Genomic DNA, 17140 nt, shown 5'->3' with positions numbered 1-17140 from the left:
GAAAACCCAGTCACACATCATTGCCATCTGTGGTTTCATGTATGTGCAATTCAGCATTTGTTTGTCCACTTTAACAAAAACATATTATGGGATTCACAAAAGACATAGAAAAGTTTCTACTAGTCAATATCTGTGAGTGACTGAGGATTTGCTGCTTTCCAACATTACAAGACTGTAAAGGCTTCCACTCCACTTAGTTTGTTGTGGATTCATGGAAGCATATGACTTTAAAAGACAGAATCATAGAATAGTTTGGGTTGAAAGGGACCTTTAAAGTCCAACCCCCCTGCTGTGGGCAGGGACGTCTTCAACTAGATCAGGTTGCTCAGAGCCCCGTCCAACCTGACCTTGAAGGTTTCCAGGGATGGGGCATCTACCATCTCTCTGGGCAACATGTTCCAGTGTTTCACCACCCTCATCGTAAAAAATTTCTTCCTTATATCTAATCTAAATCTACCCTCTTTTAGTTTAAAACCATTCTCCCTTGTCCTGTCGCAACAGGCCCTGCTAAAAAGTCTGTCCCCATCTTTCTTATAAGCCCCCTTTAAATACTGAAAGGCTGCAATAAGGTCCCCGAAGCCTTCTCTTCTCCAGGCTGAACAACCCCAGCTCTCTCAGCCTTTCTTCATAGGAGAGGTGTTCCATCCCCCTGATCATTTTTGTGGCCCTCCTCTGGACCCGCTCCAACAGGTCCATGTCTTTCCTGTGCTGAGGACTCCAGAGCTGGACGCAGTACTCCAGGTGGGATTTCACCAGAGCAGAGTAGAAGGGCAGAATCACCTCCCTCGACCTGCTGGCCACGCTTCTTTTGATGCAGCCCAGGATACGGTTGGCCTTCTGGGCTGCGAGCACACATTGTCAGCTCATGTCCAGCTTTTCATCCAACAGTACCCTCAAGTCCTTCTCGGCAGGGCTGCTCTCAATCCCTTCATCTCCCCAGCCGGTATTAATACCGGGGGTTGCCCTGACCCAGGTGCAGGCCCTTGCACTTGGCCTTGTTGAACCTCATGAGGTTCACAGGGGCCCACTTCTCGAGGTTGTCCAGGTCCCTCTGGATGGCATCCCATCCCTCAGGTGTGTCAACCGCACCACCCAGCTTGGTGTCATCTGCACACTTGCTGAGAGTGCACTCGATCCCATTGTCTATGTCATTGATGAAGATATTAAATAGTACCGGTCCCAATATGGACCCCTGCAGGACACCACTTGTCACCGATCTCCATCTGGACATTGAGCCATTGACCACTACCCTCTGGATGCATCCATCCAACCAATTCCTCACCCACCGGACAGTCCACCCATCAAATCCATACCTCTCCAGTTTAGAGAGAAGGATGTTGTGGGGGACCATGTCCAGATAGACAGAAGTCCAGATAGATGACATCGGTAGCCCTTCCCATGTCCACTGATGTAGTCACTCCCATCATAGAAGGCCACTAGGTTGGTCAGGCAGGACGTGCCCTTGGTGAAGCCATCCTGGCTGTCTCGAATCACCTCCCTGTCATCTATGTGCCTTAGCATAGCTTCCAGGAGGATCTGTTCCATGATCTTCCCAGGCACAGAGGTGAGACTGACTGGCCTGTAGTTCCCCGGGTCTTCCTTTTTTCCCTTTTTAAAAATGGGGGTTATGTTTCCCCTTTTCCAGTCAGTGGGAACTTCACCGGACTGCCATGACTTCTCAAATACGGTGGATAGTGGCTTAGCAACTTCATCCGCCAGTTCCTTCAGGACCCGCGGGTGGATCTCATTGGGTCCCATAGACTTGTGCACCTTCAGGTTCCTTAGATGGTCTCAAACCTGATCTTCTTCTACAGTGGGCAGCTCTTCATTCTCCTAGTCCCCGCCTTTGCCTTCTGTGGCTTGGGCGGTGAGGCTTGAGCACTTGCTGCTGAAGACCGAGGCAAAAAAGTCATTGAGTACCTCAGCCTTCTGTGTATCCAGGGTAAGCAGGTCTCCCATTTCATTCCAGAGAGGGCCCACATTTTCCTTAGTCTTTCTTTTATCCCCGAAGTACCTATAGAAGCTTTTCTTGTTGCCCTTGGTGTCCCTGGCCAGATTTAATTCTCTCAGGGCTTTAGCTTTCCTAACCTGATCCCTGGCTACTCGGACAATTTCTCTGTATTCCTCCCAGGCAACCTGTCCTTGCTTCAACCCTCTGTAGGCTTCCTTTTTGTGTTTGAGTATGTCCAGGAGCTCCTTGTTCATCCCTGCAGGCCTCGTGGCGTTTTTGCCTGACTTCCTCTTTGCTGGGATGCATCGCTCCTGAGCTTGGAGGAGGTGATCCTTGAAAGTTAACCAGCTTCCTTGGGCCCCTCTTCCCTCCAGGGCTTTATCCTATGGTACTCTACTAAGCAGATCCCTGAAGAGGCCAAAGTCTGCTCTCCTGAAGTCCAGGGTAGTGAGCTTGCTGTGTGCCCTCCTCGGTGCCCTAAGGATCTTGAACTCTACCATTTCATGGTCACTGCAGCCAAGGCTGCCCTTGAGCTTCACATTCCCCACCAGTCCCTCCTTGTTAGTGAGAACAAGGTCCAGCATAGCACCTCTCCTCGTTGGCTCCTCTACCACTTGGAGAGGAAGTTATTGTAGACACATTCCAGGAACCTCCCGAATTGCTTATGCCCTGCCATTGTCCCTCCAGCAGATATCGGAGGGGTTGAAGTCCCCCATGAGGACCAGGGCTTGTGAACATCAGGCTGCTTCTATCTGTCTATAGAGGGCCTCATCCGCTCAGTCTTCCTGGTTGGGTAGCCTGTAGCAGACCCTCACCGTAATGTCACCTGTCCCTGCCCTCCCTTTAATCCTGACCCGTAAACTCTCGGTCAGCTCCTCATCCGTCCCCAAGCAGAGCTCCATGCACTCCGGCTGGTTATTGACATAGAGGGCGAGAACTAGTATACCTTGCAAAAAAACACAGAAAGGATCTCTATCAAATTATTATGTCCTTTGCAGCCAATCTGTTGAAGTTGTGCCTTTATACAGATGTAAAAGAGACATGACATATCTTCTTCATCAGTTTAAGTACTGATAATCTCTGGTAATACTCCCTGTGGATAGCAAGCAGATTGCAGTCCTAAACTACAAAGCCTTAAGAAATCCTTAAGAAAATAATTTGTTAAAAAGCATTGAACTGTAGGAATAAAAACTGAAATATGCATGTAATTTCATATCCTGCAGAGCTACGAAAAGTATTAGGTTTGTCTTGATATGTAAAGTATTACATATCCAATTACAATATTCTGAATTTTTTACAGGATTTAATCATAGTAATCAACTCGTAAAATACAATCTAAGCCTATTTTGTGAATACTGAACAAAATCAGCAATAAATGAAATTAGACAGTTTAATTCTTCATAATTGTGTTAGACTACCTAAAGAAAATTGTGTTTAAAATTCCTTTCCTATCTGGGTATCTTCCTATCTAAAATTCCCCTTCTATCTAGGTATTCCCTTCCTATCTTCCTTTTTGCTGTACAAGAATAGCGTGCAGGAAGCAGGCGCCCAGGTTACGATCTGCTATTTGACAAGACGATTCCACTATCCTGTGCCCATTTTCTGGCTGCCACCTGGCCCTGAAGCTCTATGTTGGTGTATTGGGCTCACTGTATAGACGTGTCCAGGTTAGTCCTGGTCCGCTCCGTACAAAAGAAGGTGGCTTGGCTTTGCCTTCCACCAGCAGCACAGTTGTGTTCCGTTCCTGGACTCCAGGCAGCAGCTCGTGTGTGGGTGGGTGCGTGCACAGTGCACTGGAAAGCATTATCCATGATGTTTCCAGGAAGCAATGTATCTACTGGACAGTCCAATCAGGCTAAGCATACACAATAAATCCAATAAATCCAGCAACTCTGGGAAACATCAGATTGGCTCTGCATGTTCAGGTTGACTTTACTGAACATAGGCAAAACCACGGGTCATCTGTTAAGTCCACAGCCTTCCTCTAATACGACTCACAGGTTTGAGGAACATGGAAATATGTGGCGAAAAATATACTAAAAATATCATAATACTTATATATTATTCATGTGCCCAAGTTTAACTGTTTTGAACATATTTGAAAATGGGCTTTATAATTAAAATGAAGATATCTTAGCTAAGAGACTTAGAGAATTTAATAAAGTGGCTGGCAAGCCTACAGCTGGTGCTGATTCTGGAGAGGAATGTGTATTAATTAGCTGATTATTAATGTCTCTATTCCTTTTCCAAATAACAAACCCCCAAACCCTTTCCATAGTGTGAAAGAGGCCTTAGTAAACACAGTACTCTGTAGGAAAAGGAATTATTTCATACTAGTTCTCAAACCTTTCCAGGAATCAGCCGCTTGTTACTTTTGGCTTTGCAAGTTTTTCAGTAATACCTGAAGTTAATTTCTGCATGTGACTCATGGCAGATATCTGGCTCCCTGTATAGTAAATTTAGCTTGAGGCATTGCCTCTGGAAAAACTGAGTCAGTGGGGTGGTAACTGGTGGCCTGAGGGGAACAGCACGGAAGCGTAGCCTAAAAGATTACACCTTTCCTGAGTTTAAAAAAAAAAAAAAAAATAAAAAGGGCAATAAGAACCTTGGAAAGAAGTAGGAGGAGAAAATGAAAGTTTCCCATGTGCAGAATGTATCCACTTGGCTGGGTACCCATTCAATAACCTTTGCTGAGAGACAGTTCTGGATAATACATGTAGAACTTTCACAAAACAAGTGATTTTTTTTTCAACCCTGCTTGCATAAGAAACCTAGTTTTCAACATTTAGGGACTGCTGACAGCATATTGTTAGTGGTGGTGCAGATTGCATTTCTTTTGTTCCCAAGTCATGATTCTCCTACTAGCAGAAAATCGCCAAACTTTCACAGTAAAATATCATAAAGCAAACTGATTATATAAGCAGTGCTTCCCAAAATTATTCCTGTGTTTTGAATAGTGATGATGATGCACTACGTTTTGCTAGTCTTATCTTTCAAGCACTACTGCTAATTTTTGCCTTTATAAGGCTCCAGGGTGTAATCTTGGAGTAAAGCAAGAAGGCAGGGTCTGTCACAGAGTCTAAGTTGGCCTTTAAAGAAAGTTAATAACTAATCCATCAATCCTAATGTTCACAAAAAGAGGCAGCATGGTACTTTATTATTATGGACGCACTATTCTAAAGGCCAAATTCAGAAGTGTAAGTGATACAAATTAGGCTGCTTTGCTTGTGTTTGGGCTCATAGCCTTTGGCTGAACAGGCTTAAAGCAAGATGCAAAACAGAAACAGTTTCATTCCAATTTGCAAGAAGGCTTGGTTTGTAAGTACGTAATATGGAGCCAGAAATTAAATAAAGTAAGAATTACTGTTTAAGTTAACCTTTTATCATTTTGTCATACTACTGTACTGTTCTCAGATAAGTTTTCAAGTTTTCTTAACTATTTCAGACTGCTTTTTGTTCCTTTGGACTTAAAATGGTATGTTTGAAGAGAATGTACAAATGTATATCTTGTATATTGATTCTAAAGCTCAGTAAAATCAATGAAAACCTTAATATATCAACTTCAAGAGGCTGGCATCAAGCAGTGGAAAAAGATATATTTAGAAGAGCCTCAGAAGAATATAAAGCATAACTAAGAATAGTACAAAAATGTCTTAAAAGATATGTCAATTCAGACATATTAAAGATTGTTTTGGATTAATCTTTGATTTTAGCTTTGGTACCTGAACCTTTTTTCAGCTAATAAGGTCCTGTGGGCTGAAGAGGTATTTTTGTCTGATGCTTGAAGAAGTATTTGTGTTTGATATTCTCTAGACATTGTCAGGCTGAAAGAGATACCACAGTTCCAGAAAGAGTATATCATGACATGATGTTAGAGGAAAAACAATCAAAAAAACCCTTAATGAAGACATTGTGCCCCGTTTTACTTTCTTGAGTTCTGACTATGTGGAGGGCCTTAGCAGAGTCTTGTCCCATCATATCCTGGAAGTTAGTCCCAGAAGCTTTCCCAGCCACATGGAAAACCTACCAAAATCAGGTATACATTCACAGTTCAAGACAGAGCAATTGGCAGTGTGTATTTTGTCCTTCAGAGCAAAGCTCCTACTGTTTTTCTTCAAATCCTCTTATTTTCCACTTGCAGTGTACTTGTGGCAGTTTGCAAAGAGCCAGTTTGGGTTTGCAATATTTGTTATCCACAGATACTGACAAGTTGTAATAGGATAATGATACTGCTGTGAAAAAGGATCTGATCTGGTCTCCGAAGTCCGTACCTAATGCTCAGTAAAAACTGAAATTAATATGGTTGTAGATTGTATAAAAGGAGAAAAACACTGACAATTGATAAAAATCATTCTACTTTATCTGCTTGTGCCTCTTAGCAGTGCTTCGTGCCTTTACTGTGCAAGCTCATCGCATCTTGGGTACTGCTTAGAGTGTAGAAGTTTGCAATGTCTACACAAGTGATTATTGCTCAAATGAAAAATGGAAAAGTGCCTAAAAAGAGGCAGTAGAAGAATGTCTTTAAATATAAAACCATCTGCTTTTGCAATTGTATTTTCATTTATTTGGCCAACATAGGTAAATTTAGTGTGATCCTAATATCCTGTCTTCTTCCACAGCTTCATTTTTGGCAGAGAGCTTTACTTTATCCAGATCATGTTGCAGTTAATGAAATATCTATGCTATTGATAGCATTCTGAAGTGGAAGTTACTTCCAACCATCTAATGTTTGGTTTTTTTCCTTTACATCAGAACACTAAAATGAAAAAAGCTTTTATTTTTAAACTATTTGCTATTGAATCCCTCCCCAAAGCCTTTTGATTCGTGTTTTAATACTTCTTTCTAGAACACAAAAACATTTAAAAAAAATGTTGCTTTCTCTCCAGCAAAGACAGAGAAAACAGTTCTAAATCAGATTGAGCCTCTACTTTATGGGGACCATCAAATCCTTCATTCTAGCAGTTGCCTCAGCAGAGAAAATATATTAAGGTAGTTAGGATCATTTTAATTAGATTGAGGTCCCATACATGGCTGTCTGCCTTTTTGAGGAACAGAGAAAGGGCAATATACATCTGAAGGTCATTGGAGTCTCTCTAATAGACTGCGATACTCAGACCAATTGTTAAATAGAGGAAAAATTGAGTTCTGGGGTTAACTTGTGTCAGCACCCAAAGCAAGGAAAGGATTTTCCTATGTTTCTGGTTAGGATCAGTTCTGTAGGTTTTCTTCCAGCGCATATCTCAAGCACTGCAACAGATTGTAGGTGTGTGTCCAGATTGCGTTAACAATCCCCTTTTGTAACTGCAAGCAAAGTTTATTCTGAAGGTATAAAGGTCATCCTAGTAATAGCACGACTGGTTGACATGACATATAACCATGACCTATTTTATAGTTCTCTTCAAAGATTTTTAATATTCATCAGAGAAAGTATGGGAAGTGGGTAGTTTATTTACTCAGTGAAAGCTTATAAAATAGCTATATTAAAATTTTTATATATGTCTATGATTTTAATTTATTACCCTTTCTTGTTGTTTCTTAAATATATTGTGTTCTGAATGCTGTTGACAGAGTAACAATGCTTAATTATACCACAAGGCTTTATTTATGAGCAAACCATTTCAAAAGAAAAAAATAAAAAGCTTTTTTGTCAAGTTTAGCTCTGAAAGTAAATTTGACCTGGCTGAGTGAAGAAACCTTCTTTATTTAGCATGCTTGGGCAAGCAGCTCTCTGTCTCCTGAGAGATTAACATTGTAAGCAAGTTATGCAGGTGACTCAAATCCAGTTAATCTCACATAAAGAATGTTAATTGCATTGGCAATGGCATTCACTCTGATCACTTTATAGCTGCATAATTAGCTATTGGACATATTCAAGGGGTTGTCTGAGTGATACAAATACAGGAAACAACATGAGCGATAACTTGTTCTTTCCTGATTCACACTGTGTAAAATGCAGAGATGATGGAAAAATGGAAATAGCAGTTATTGGTATTTGCATGTCCTTGCTAACTGGGATCTGTACTTACATAGCTATTTATTTTCTAGCAAATTCTAAACTGTTTTGCAAAATACACAATTTTGAGAAGGTGATCTGAAACAAACATGTATGTATGCTCATAAATTGCCTTGATGTGGAATCAAGTGATTTACCTAATGACCTTTGGGCCATTTACTGTCTAGTCAGCTGGGTTATTCTCCAAATGTGATAGGAATATATTTTCTCATCTCCTGTATAAGAAGCATTTACAGCCACAGGTAGCAATTTCATAAATACGCATACATTAATTTCTTAGCTGTTTACAGACAGCTTTTATAATCATGGTCTAAAATAATTTTTGTATGCAGACCAAGCCAACATACAGGCACATGCAGAGTTATTTAAATTCAAGGGTCTCTAAATCATCTATGAGGATGCTGATCAGGATTTAAACTTCTTGGTTTAGGATCATCTTTTGAAAACCAAATACCAAAATGTAGAGTGTTTTATGTATGAGCTCAGAGCAGGGGTTGGACTGAGCTCTTCTTAGGAGAGAAGTTGTGAATAAGGTACTGTTGCAACTTACAGAAAGTTTCATTAAGATATTCCCTTCTAGATCCACATAATTACAGACAGGCCAAATGCATTGCTTAGCATTAAGGTTAACCACCAATGCTTTTGTTACTTTGTCCAAATTTAATAAGTTTGTCAAACCAAAAGGCTTTATCCAAAATTTGCCATGCTTGATGTCTTCTTCAACTGATTTTTTTTTTTTTTTAAATTGCCAAAATAATTCATTCTTCTTTAAGAATGTTAAAGTTCCTGCAGTTCGGAGATGAAAGGGGTAATTCGAGGGAAATGGGGAAGGATTTGAAGGAGAGGAATGGAGGAAGCTTTTTGTCCTGAGAAATGCAGGTCCCTCATTTTGAATAACAGGGAGATAAAATTTAATGGGAAATAGCTAAACTATGCCAGAGATGTAATTTTTTGCTTGTCCAAATAATTTTCACCAAATCTAGCCAGTTATGCACCTCTCTAAAAAAAAAAAAAAAAATCATCAATTCATACACTAGAGACACCAGGTAGAATGCAGGTCTGAACAGCATTTTCCTGCAACTGCAGTTTAGTGCTACTGTCACTCTCCTGGGATGATACTTGGTTACTTTAACCAATTTTTCTTGTGTTAATATTGTGGATGGGCTGTATCTGGGTGGCACAGAGAAAAGAAGCTCCAGTTCAAGTGTAGTTCAAACACATAGTGGAGAAGAGTCGGTTTGCTGTGAGGTGTGAAGAAGCGAGATGCATGGATAGTTGGAAGGGAGATTGGACTTGGACACTTGTTGGGTGCCAGCTGTGAACAGCAGTGCTCTGGGCTAGGAGGAGACAAATCAGCCAAGGAAGCAGTCTGCAGCTGAAAAGAGCTGGCACAGCTGGTGGCTGGAACGGAGAGGGACTTGAGGCACTGTCACAGGCTGGCCAGGACACATAGGTGAGGGTAGGAGCAAACCTAGCTGGAGATGGGGAAGGGTCAGGAGACTACCTGCACGGGGAAGGAAAAATCTGATGAAGCACACTCAGGACAAGGAACTGTAGTGAAGGTTATATATGGCTGGTACACAGACTTGAAACAGGGAATAAAGACTGAGATTTCAATGTGCAGGGAGAGGCTAGAACTGAACTTACTTGCCCAAATGCTGCTGGAACCTGCAGGTCCTGGTTAGGACTAGGAATGGGACAAAAACAATGGCTTGGGAGAAATGGGGAGAAGAAACTCTTCCCGTTAGACATGGTTTTGTCTGTAGCATCTGGAAAAGTGCTATAGATTCTTCAGCATTTCTATTCTTCTACTGACAAAATATGTTTCTCCCTGCCAGTAGGTCCCCCTGCTAGTATCATGGAATTCCTATGTGATGCTGTCACTCATTTACATAATTATTAACAGGTGGTTTTGTGTCCTTATTTTCTGACTTAATATTCTGATTTGTGGAAGTAGGTGAACATTTTATTGGCTGCAATTGAATTCAATGGAAGCTGATCTTCGAACACAGAAAATTAATGCTAAATTTAAAAAAAAAAAAAAAATTGGCAGTTTTGTGTCTCAGGTTGAGCATCAAAATTTAGCAGATATTTTTTACCTTGCTTTCCTAGATCCCCATCGCACTTCAGAGAGGAACTATGAAAATAAGTGAATTGTTTGTGAAGCATTAAGATAGGTGCAATGGAGGTCATGAGGAAATTAATAATTCTGTCTTTGAAGTGAAGTTTGAGTAGTATGACAGGAGGCCACCCACTAAATAGTACAACTAAAGCAAAATATTAAACACCTGCTCATTAAATGAATACCAACAATCTGAAGACGTTTGGGGAAAAAATAGTATGTGATCATATAATTGCAACAGTCCCATGAGGCATAAACAGAAAGGGAGTGGTTAAAGGGCACGCAGACAGCCTTCGTTCTGGCACTTCTGGCACTGAGGTGCTGCGTGCTTGATTTTGCAACCTTATCAATGTTCTTTTAATGTTTTTTTTTTTATTTGGATATAATAAACATGGATAGCCAACCCATAAACTCAGCTCTGTAGTTATCAAGACAAACTGCCTGAGTCAGAATCTGGTATTGCTTACATCTGTGTGAATTTTGAATAATTTTTTAAGTGACATCATACCCTTCAAATTGCTGAGAATGAAATGTGAAACGTAGTGTGTAACCAGTTTTAAATGTCTTTATAATAAATCCCTGTCTTGAGTGGAAATACTGCTTCATATAAACCCAGTCTTATAATGGTTTGACTCTAGCATAAATAATTTATGACAATAAAAGTGTGGTATGTCTAGGAGAGGACAGAACAAAATTTATGCAATCCAAAGGCAACTTGGAAACTAACCCCGGTGACATCCTTTCAAATGAAATTACCGGTACTTTGAGTTTGTACCCGTATAACTGAGATCAGATTGTGGCTCTGCATCTGGATTTTAAGCAGGCCTGTACAACATTATGATGATTAATAATATTTGTAGCCGTGCAGGCTAACATAACAAGGGTAAACAGAACTTATTATTCAGACCTTAATTTTGTTTTCCATGGTGGAGCTAGCGATGGGGATCAGGGAAGCTCTGACCTCTGTCTGATAATCCACAATTGCCTGAGATGCATAACACGGAGTTTACATTTTCCTCCCAGGCATCAAGATATCGATTATTGCCAAAGGCAGGCTATCTCCATTGGCAGCTCCTATATTGCTAGAGCAGGCAGGAGCTTTTAGATCGCGCTCTGTGTATGCAGCGGCGCAGAGCCAAAAGGTTCACAAGGAAGGGCACGGTCCTGGAGCCTTCTCCGCTGGCGTGGCAGGTGGGCAGTCAGTGCTAGCACAGGCTTCCTTCTGGTGGCACTCAGCTCTTGCCTGAGGGGCGGATGCGACAGCCACCGCCTCTCCGGCCCGGCAGTCGTCTTCCGGGCCCTTTATGCACATCATCAGTTCCACTTTTCTGAATTTGTGGAGCTCAGCCTCCTTTCTTCGTTCTGTGAATCGGTAAACAAAAAGATGCTGAAAAGTCAAAAGTGTTCATTTCAACCCTCTGACTCACTAAGGAATTTTGATGTCTCTTTCAAGAACGGCCCACGTTTCTCAGGCGACCGATTAACCAAGTGGTGCTGGAGGAGGAGGCCGTGGATTTCCGGTGCCAGGTGCAGGGGGATCCCACACCCACAGTCCGGTGGAAGAAAGATGATGCAGACTTACCGAGAGGAAGGTGAGAGCAACACTCATGTTCCCCACACTTTCAAATTTCAATCGTTGAGTAATGCCGGAATCACTCCCTACTACTTATCGTTTGTTATTTGACATTATGGGCAAGATTTATTTCCCATATTGGTGGTCTTTGGCACTACAAAACCTGTTCCAGAGCCAGCTGAGCAGGGAAGCCCATTCTGGGTTGAATTGTCCAAGGTAATGGATTCCTGTGGAAGGAAGAAAAGTGATGTGTAGGTATTGTGAGCACGTGGGTGTTCACTGAATTTGCTGGAAAAAAGTAAAGATGTTTTGGGAATGTACTAGTGACAGTAGCCTTCATAATAACGTGCTGATACCAAAAGGGAGAAAACTTATCCGGAGAGTTACAGGGCCGCTCCATTGCACTAGCAGGATGAATTAGAAGCAGAGCGCTGTGGTGGGCTTTGCTGGCTCCTTGGCTAATGTCTGTTAAGTCTCGTAGAGAAACCTTCCTCTTGAGGAAACAAAAGAACAAACTAGCAGAAGTGGAAAATGAAGTTGGAATTTGGAACAGGCCCCTTGTGTTCAAGAAAGATTCACTGAATCTGGAACAAACGCAGAGAAAATTCCAGAGTGAACAGGGGATGAGAGCCTGTCTTACAAAAGGACATTAACATAGCTTAGCTTCTTTCAGCTAACAGAACAGAGTTTGGTCCTCACTTTCTGGAACTCTTTCTAGTTTTGATGCTGAATCATTATTAGATTAAAAAATCTTAACACAGAATAGGTCTGGGAACAGGAATGAGAACCCAGGTCTTGATAACCCAACCAATCCTTCTGGCCCTGTGAATCCTGATTCATTTTTGTACAGTGCTTTTAAATTCAACAGGAGACATGAATAGTGCTTTTTTTTTACCCACCACAATTGATTGTTCTTTTCCATTAGTGTTGGTTATTCCTGGGATGTTGCTGATGGAACTTGAAGAAAGGAAAAAAAAAATCTAGATCTTCTGGTCTTCAAACAAGTGCTTTAAACACTGGACTTACGTAGGCTGGCTGCCAGTGTTATTTCTGCTCCTCCAATCATGATCTTAAAAAAAGAGCAGCTGCAATGGTGTTTGTGGCTAGTTTGTGTCAGTGTATACTAAGCACGCTGTAAACAGACTACTAGACTGGGCCTAACTAAAACAAGTTAGACATTGCTGTCTGCTTTCTTTATCACAGCATGTCTTAGGTCTTCACCCCCACAACGTGAAAAATGTGGTAAGACTGTTACCTGGTAGTCTTCATTCACGGGCTAAATATGGCACTTAGTGTCGCATACACTCTCATGAAAACCGACAGCAAAATTCCTCAGTCACACAGCACTTAGTCATGCTTGCATCTTGGGTTAATATCTTTTGTTTCTCAATTTCTAAATCTTTAACAAAATCCCAAAACTCTAATTGGAGAATATCTGTTCTAATTTTTCACATCCTCAACTCTGTAAGATGTCTTACGTGAGCGTGCAATTCTTCAGTTAACTATATTAATGTAATGATAGATAATCTAGAAAAAACATTTCTATATAAGTAGAGATACGTACGTATATATATAGAAATACTTACATTTTAAAATTAATTTCCTTGCAATTTAAAACAAATTAAAATTGACATAGCTTTTTTGCTAATTATATTGATAGATGTGTACGCATGCAATACATAAAATAGTATTTTGAAGAGCAGACTGTTGGATGGCAAGATGAATTTTTCTCTTTGCTTGCTATTTAACTATGCATTGTAGAGTAGTCCATAGTAAATACATTGTGCTTCTGTGATTTATTCTTACTGTTATGCTGCTTCTGGTTTTTTAAATCATGTCCACTTCTAGGTCTCATAAGCAGAAGTAACAGATGATGAACCAACAGTGTCTTTGATTAGGTTGCACTTTTATTAGGGTTTTTTTAATTACTACGTTCCTTCTTTTTCTTTTATATCTTACTGTGAAAAACATAGTAATATGTGCTTTGAGGTCATTTTTTCTGTTCATTTATGATGTATTTCTAAGGAAGAAGAAATGAAACAAGCATAGGAAGAGTTTTCACTAGGCTTTTAACTAAAAGAAGAGAAGGTTTGTCAGGTACATTCTGATCATAATCAGCTTCAGGCTCAGAAGCTACTCACAATGTTTTGCAGTGTTTTTACACTGCTGTTTAACATTTCATTAGCTGTGTTTTGGCATTTTGAAATAGAAAGTGGGGGTGTGTCTTCATTTATGTCTGCTTCCCAGAACATCACAGGGATGGGTGAGGAAGGGGCGAGGTTGCAGGATCCCGTGCTGGAGACCGCCTTGGGTGATAGAGGACTACCACTGCCGCTGCCCATGTAGTGGGTTACCACCGCCTGAGCCACGTGGATTGTGTAGAGTCCAACATTTACACTTCAAAAGCAAATATCTCTGATGATCAGGACTGTATGTTTTCTTTTCTAAAATTTATCATTTGTATAGCAAGATACATGAGCAGAGTCTTCACTGTCTGAAAAGTGGAAATACCCAAACCATGCTGCATGATGCTTAATCAAGGAAGATAAACTTGGAACATCTAAAAGAAAAGCTATTGTTTTTCCTGGATTTTTTAATGCAAGCAAAGAAATTTGCCCAGGTGTAGTCTGAATGAATGGATGGATGGATGAGAAAATGATAATATAGCAATTTTCTAAATTAAGAAGAGAATTTCTAAGTTTTTCCTCCTTGATAAAATGGGAGATTTTTTTTTTTTCTCTTTTGAGGTAAAACCAAAATTAGCTTTCAGCTTCTGTATTTTAAGCATTTTAACATCTACAGTGAAATATGAAACCCTCAAGGAATTCCCTTTGTTATTCTTCCTACATGCATAAATCCTTCTTCTGAGCAGATCTGTGCAGCTATTTGTCTTATAGCTTTCAATATCTATTTCCTGTTTTTACATCTAACAACCTTCTTTGCACATCTGTCTGGTTTTGTTTTTTCAATATTTTCCTTTTGGCTTCATCCCTAGATTACAAAACAATTATAGTAGGTATCTGTTTCAACAATTACTGCAAATTTTTAAATTTGTCTGTTGTTAGTTCGGCTTTCAAAAGTGTCTAGTTCAGTGATAACAAAGTGGGATAAGCTGAATTTTTCTATGCATTTTTGTTTCTGTAATTTGCTCCTGGTGAATACCAGAATCAGTGACATTGGATCAATAGTCTTTCAGAAATCCTTCTATGTTGTTCCATCCTACTTCCTCTTAACTTTTTCAGTGACACATATGAAAGCAAAAAGAAAAGTAATCACAGTAATTTCTAGTGACAAATATAAACAGTCACCGATTGGTGCATTGAGTAATAATTAGAAAATAATTTCAGGCTGTTACAGTTTTAATTATAAAACTGGTGAACTGTAAGCATCTCCAGTTGCAGTTGGAGAGAAAATGAGAAAAAAAAGCAAGTTCTAAAGAAGTCAGTATGTTTGAAAATATGAATATTTTAAAAAAATTAATTTGACCATTTTGTTGAATTAACTGTGCAATTACCCAGAAATTTATGAATAGCCATGATATAAAACTGAGAACAGATGGACATAAGTTTATTCTGAGGGTGCAAGGCTTCATTGCAAATCTTAACTATTTTGAATTGATGATCTAAAACAACTATGATACTCTATATTTTGAATTTAAAACCTTGAAGTGGTTCTTATAGTGGAAGTTTTCAAAATGCCTAAGAAAAATAGGTCTCACTAACAGTCAAAGGACATTGTTTTTCCAAAATCCTGTAGACCTGACTTGAGATATCAAATACCTTGGTACATATCATGAAGCTCTTCTGTGTATGCTTGGGCAGGAATTACGAAAGCTATAAGAAGGACCAGGTGGAAACAGTGTTGTGGTTTATGTATGCTAACTGTTTTCATAGTTCTTTTACATTGTTGTGATAATAAATTAATTAAATTCTTCAGACTTGAAAATTCTATTTAGAGCCTAAACCAATCCCAGCAAATTAATAATTGCTATTAAAAATGTTGGCATTGCACCAGCAGGAAAAAAAAAAAGTACAATGTGAAGTCTGGGGTGTGTAAAGCTTTTTTCTAGAAGCTGTCCGTTTCAAATCAATGACCCAAGACTCTAGGTGCATGGTGTACATTTTATTTTAATTGCTCTAAAAATTCAGCATCACACCATAGCTTCCACAGTACACAAAGGCTAGAGAACAGTTAATCAAGTATGACTCATGTCAGACTACTCAAAGTGAACAGGATATTGTGGGGTCACCAGTCTTATGCCTTTGGCTGAAGTATTAGGTTCGCTATTTCATGAACAGAGGTTTTTTTCATCATAAGTGACACAAGGAAATGGCACAAAAATTGTACTAAAGTGACTCAGACAATTGTGGCTATGCAGAATGACCAGGACCTATTGAAAATTAAGTAAAAATTGTCTTTATACATTGAAGTCTTTTTCCAGCCACGTGTTCAGGTAGCTTTTCCTTTGTCTGCTTGGCAAAAATCGAGATTATACTTTCCTGCTAAGGAGCTGATCGTCTCCTGTGTGGTGAGGAACTCAATACGGCCTGGATCAACTTTTGATTCATCTGCTTTTTAGTCCTGGTAACAGGAAGAAACCGGTATTATTTGAGAGCCTCCAGAACGAGAGTGGCATATCTATGACTAGTAATTTAATAAAATTTAAATAAGGTTTGTACAGTGTTTCATGTCTTCAAATTTTCTAGCGAAGCCGAAGAGAGCAGCTGCATGGTCTGTAATTACATAGCAAGTAATACAGATTTTTTTTTTTTTTGAGGAAGTGAAGAGATTTTCAATTATAAGTTAAAATTTATGACACACTATAATAACTGTTTAAACCTTTTACACAGAAGAAGCTAGCAGTGCCAGCTCTTTGGGAGAGTGAGGTTAGCTCAGCAAATGTATTTTTCAGTTGCCTTAAAAATGACTGAGTAGCAATCACATGGGCCTTTTTTGTGCATTCCAGCCCAGAACAGCTGGTTTAGCTCAGTAAATACATCTTTAATGAAATTACAACCTGCTCTTGTAAGTTGCATTTACAGGCACTGTCTGATTAGATGAATATTGTACTAGAGATGAAAAGTGGCAACTGCACCAGCAGGAAGAGGTATTTGTTTTATGCGCCACCCACGCAATGGGAGTGTAGGCAGAAAAACCAAGAGTGATGCTTCAGAATGAAAATGGTGTGTAGTTTACACAAAGTATATTGCTAAGTATTACGAGATTGTAGGTTATTAAATGAAACAGAGCAGTGACACCGAGCAAAGAAAATCGTAAACAGCACAGTAAGCTTTCTTGTTGACTAAAGATTAGGAATCTTCATTAAAAATTATTTGGGAGAATGCATTCTTTTCTGTTGTTGAGAATTACCCATATATTTAAACACATTAAAGAATTGTCGTTATTTGCTGATAACTACAGGTTTTATATTTATTTTGACTAACTGCTATAAGTGACAGACACTGAGGTTTAACCGCAACT

General features: G+C 39.7%; 1 protein-coding gene across 1 annotated transcript in view; it reads left to right on the top strand.

Annotated features, from left to right (window-relative positions):
- The window catches only part of ROBO2 (roundabout guidance receptor 2), a 496976-nt gene that overhangs the window by 344386 nt on the left and 135450 nt on the right, over positions 1–17140 (top strand). Inside the window, exon 5 of the mRNA XM_075170325.1 lies at positions 11540–11678. Within this exon, the coding sequence (XP_075026426.1) occupies positions 11540–11678 (139 nt within the window). The remainder of the gene's footprint in view (positions 1–11539; positions 11679–17140) is intronic.

The sequence above is a fragment of the Calonectris borealis genome, chromosome 1 (assembly GCF_964195595.1).
Source record: "Calonectris borealis chromosome 1, bCalBor7.hap1.2, whole genome shotgun sequence".
Lineage (NCBI taxonomy): Eukaryota > Metazoa > Chordata > Aves > Procellariiformes > Procellariidae > Calonectris > Calonectris borealis.
The sequence above is the reverse complement of the archived record's forward strand: the minus strand, read 5'-3'. Positions and strand labels throughout refer to the sequence as shown.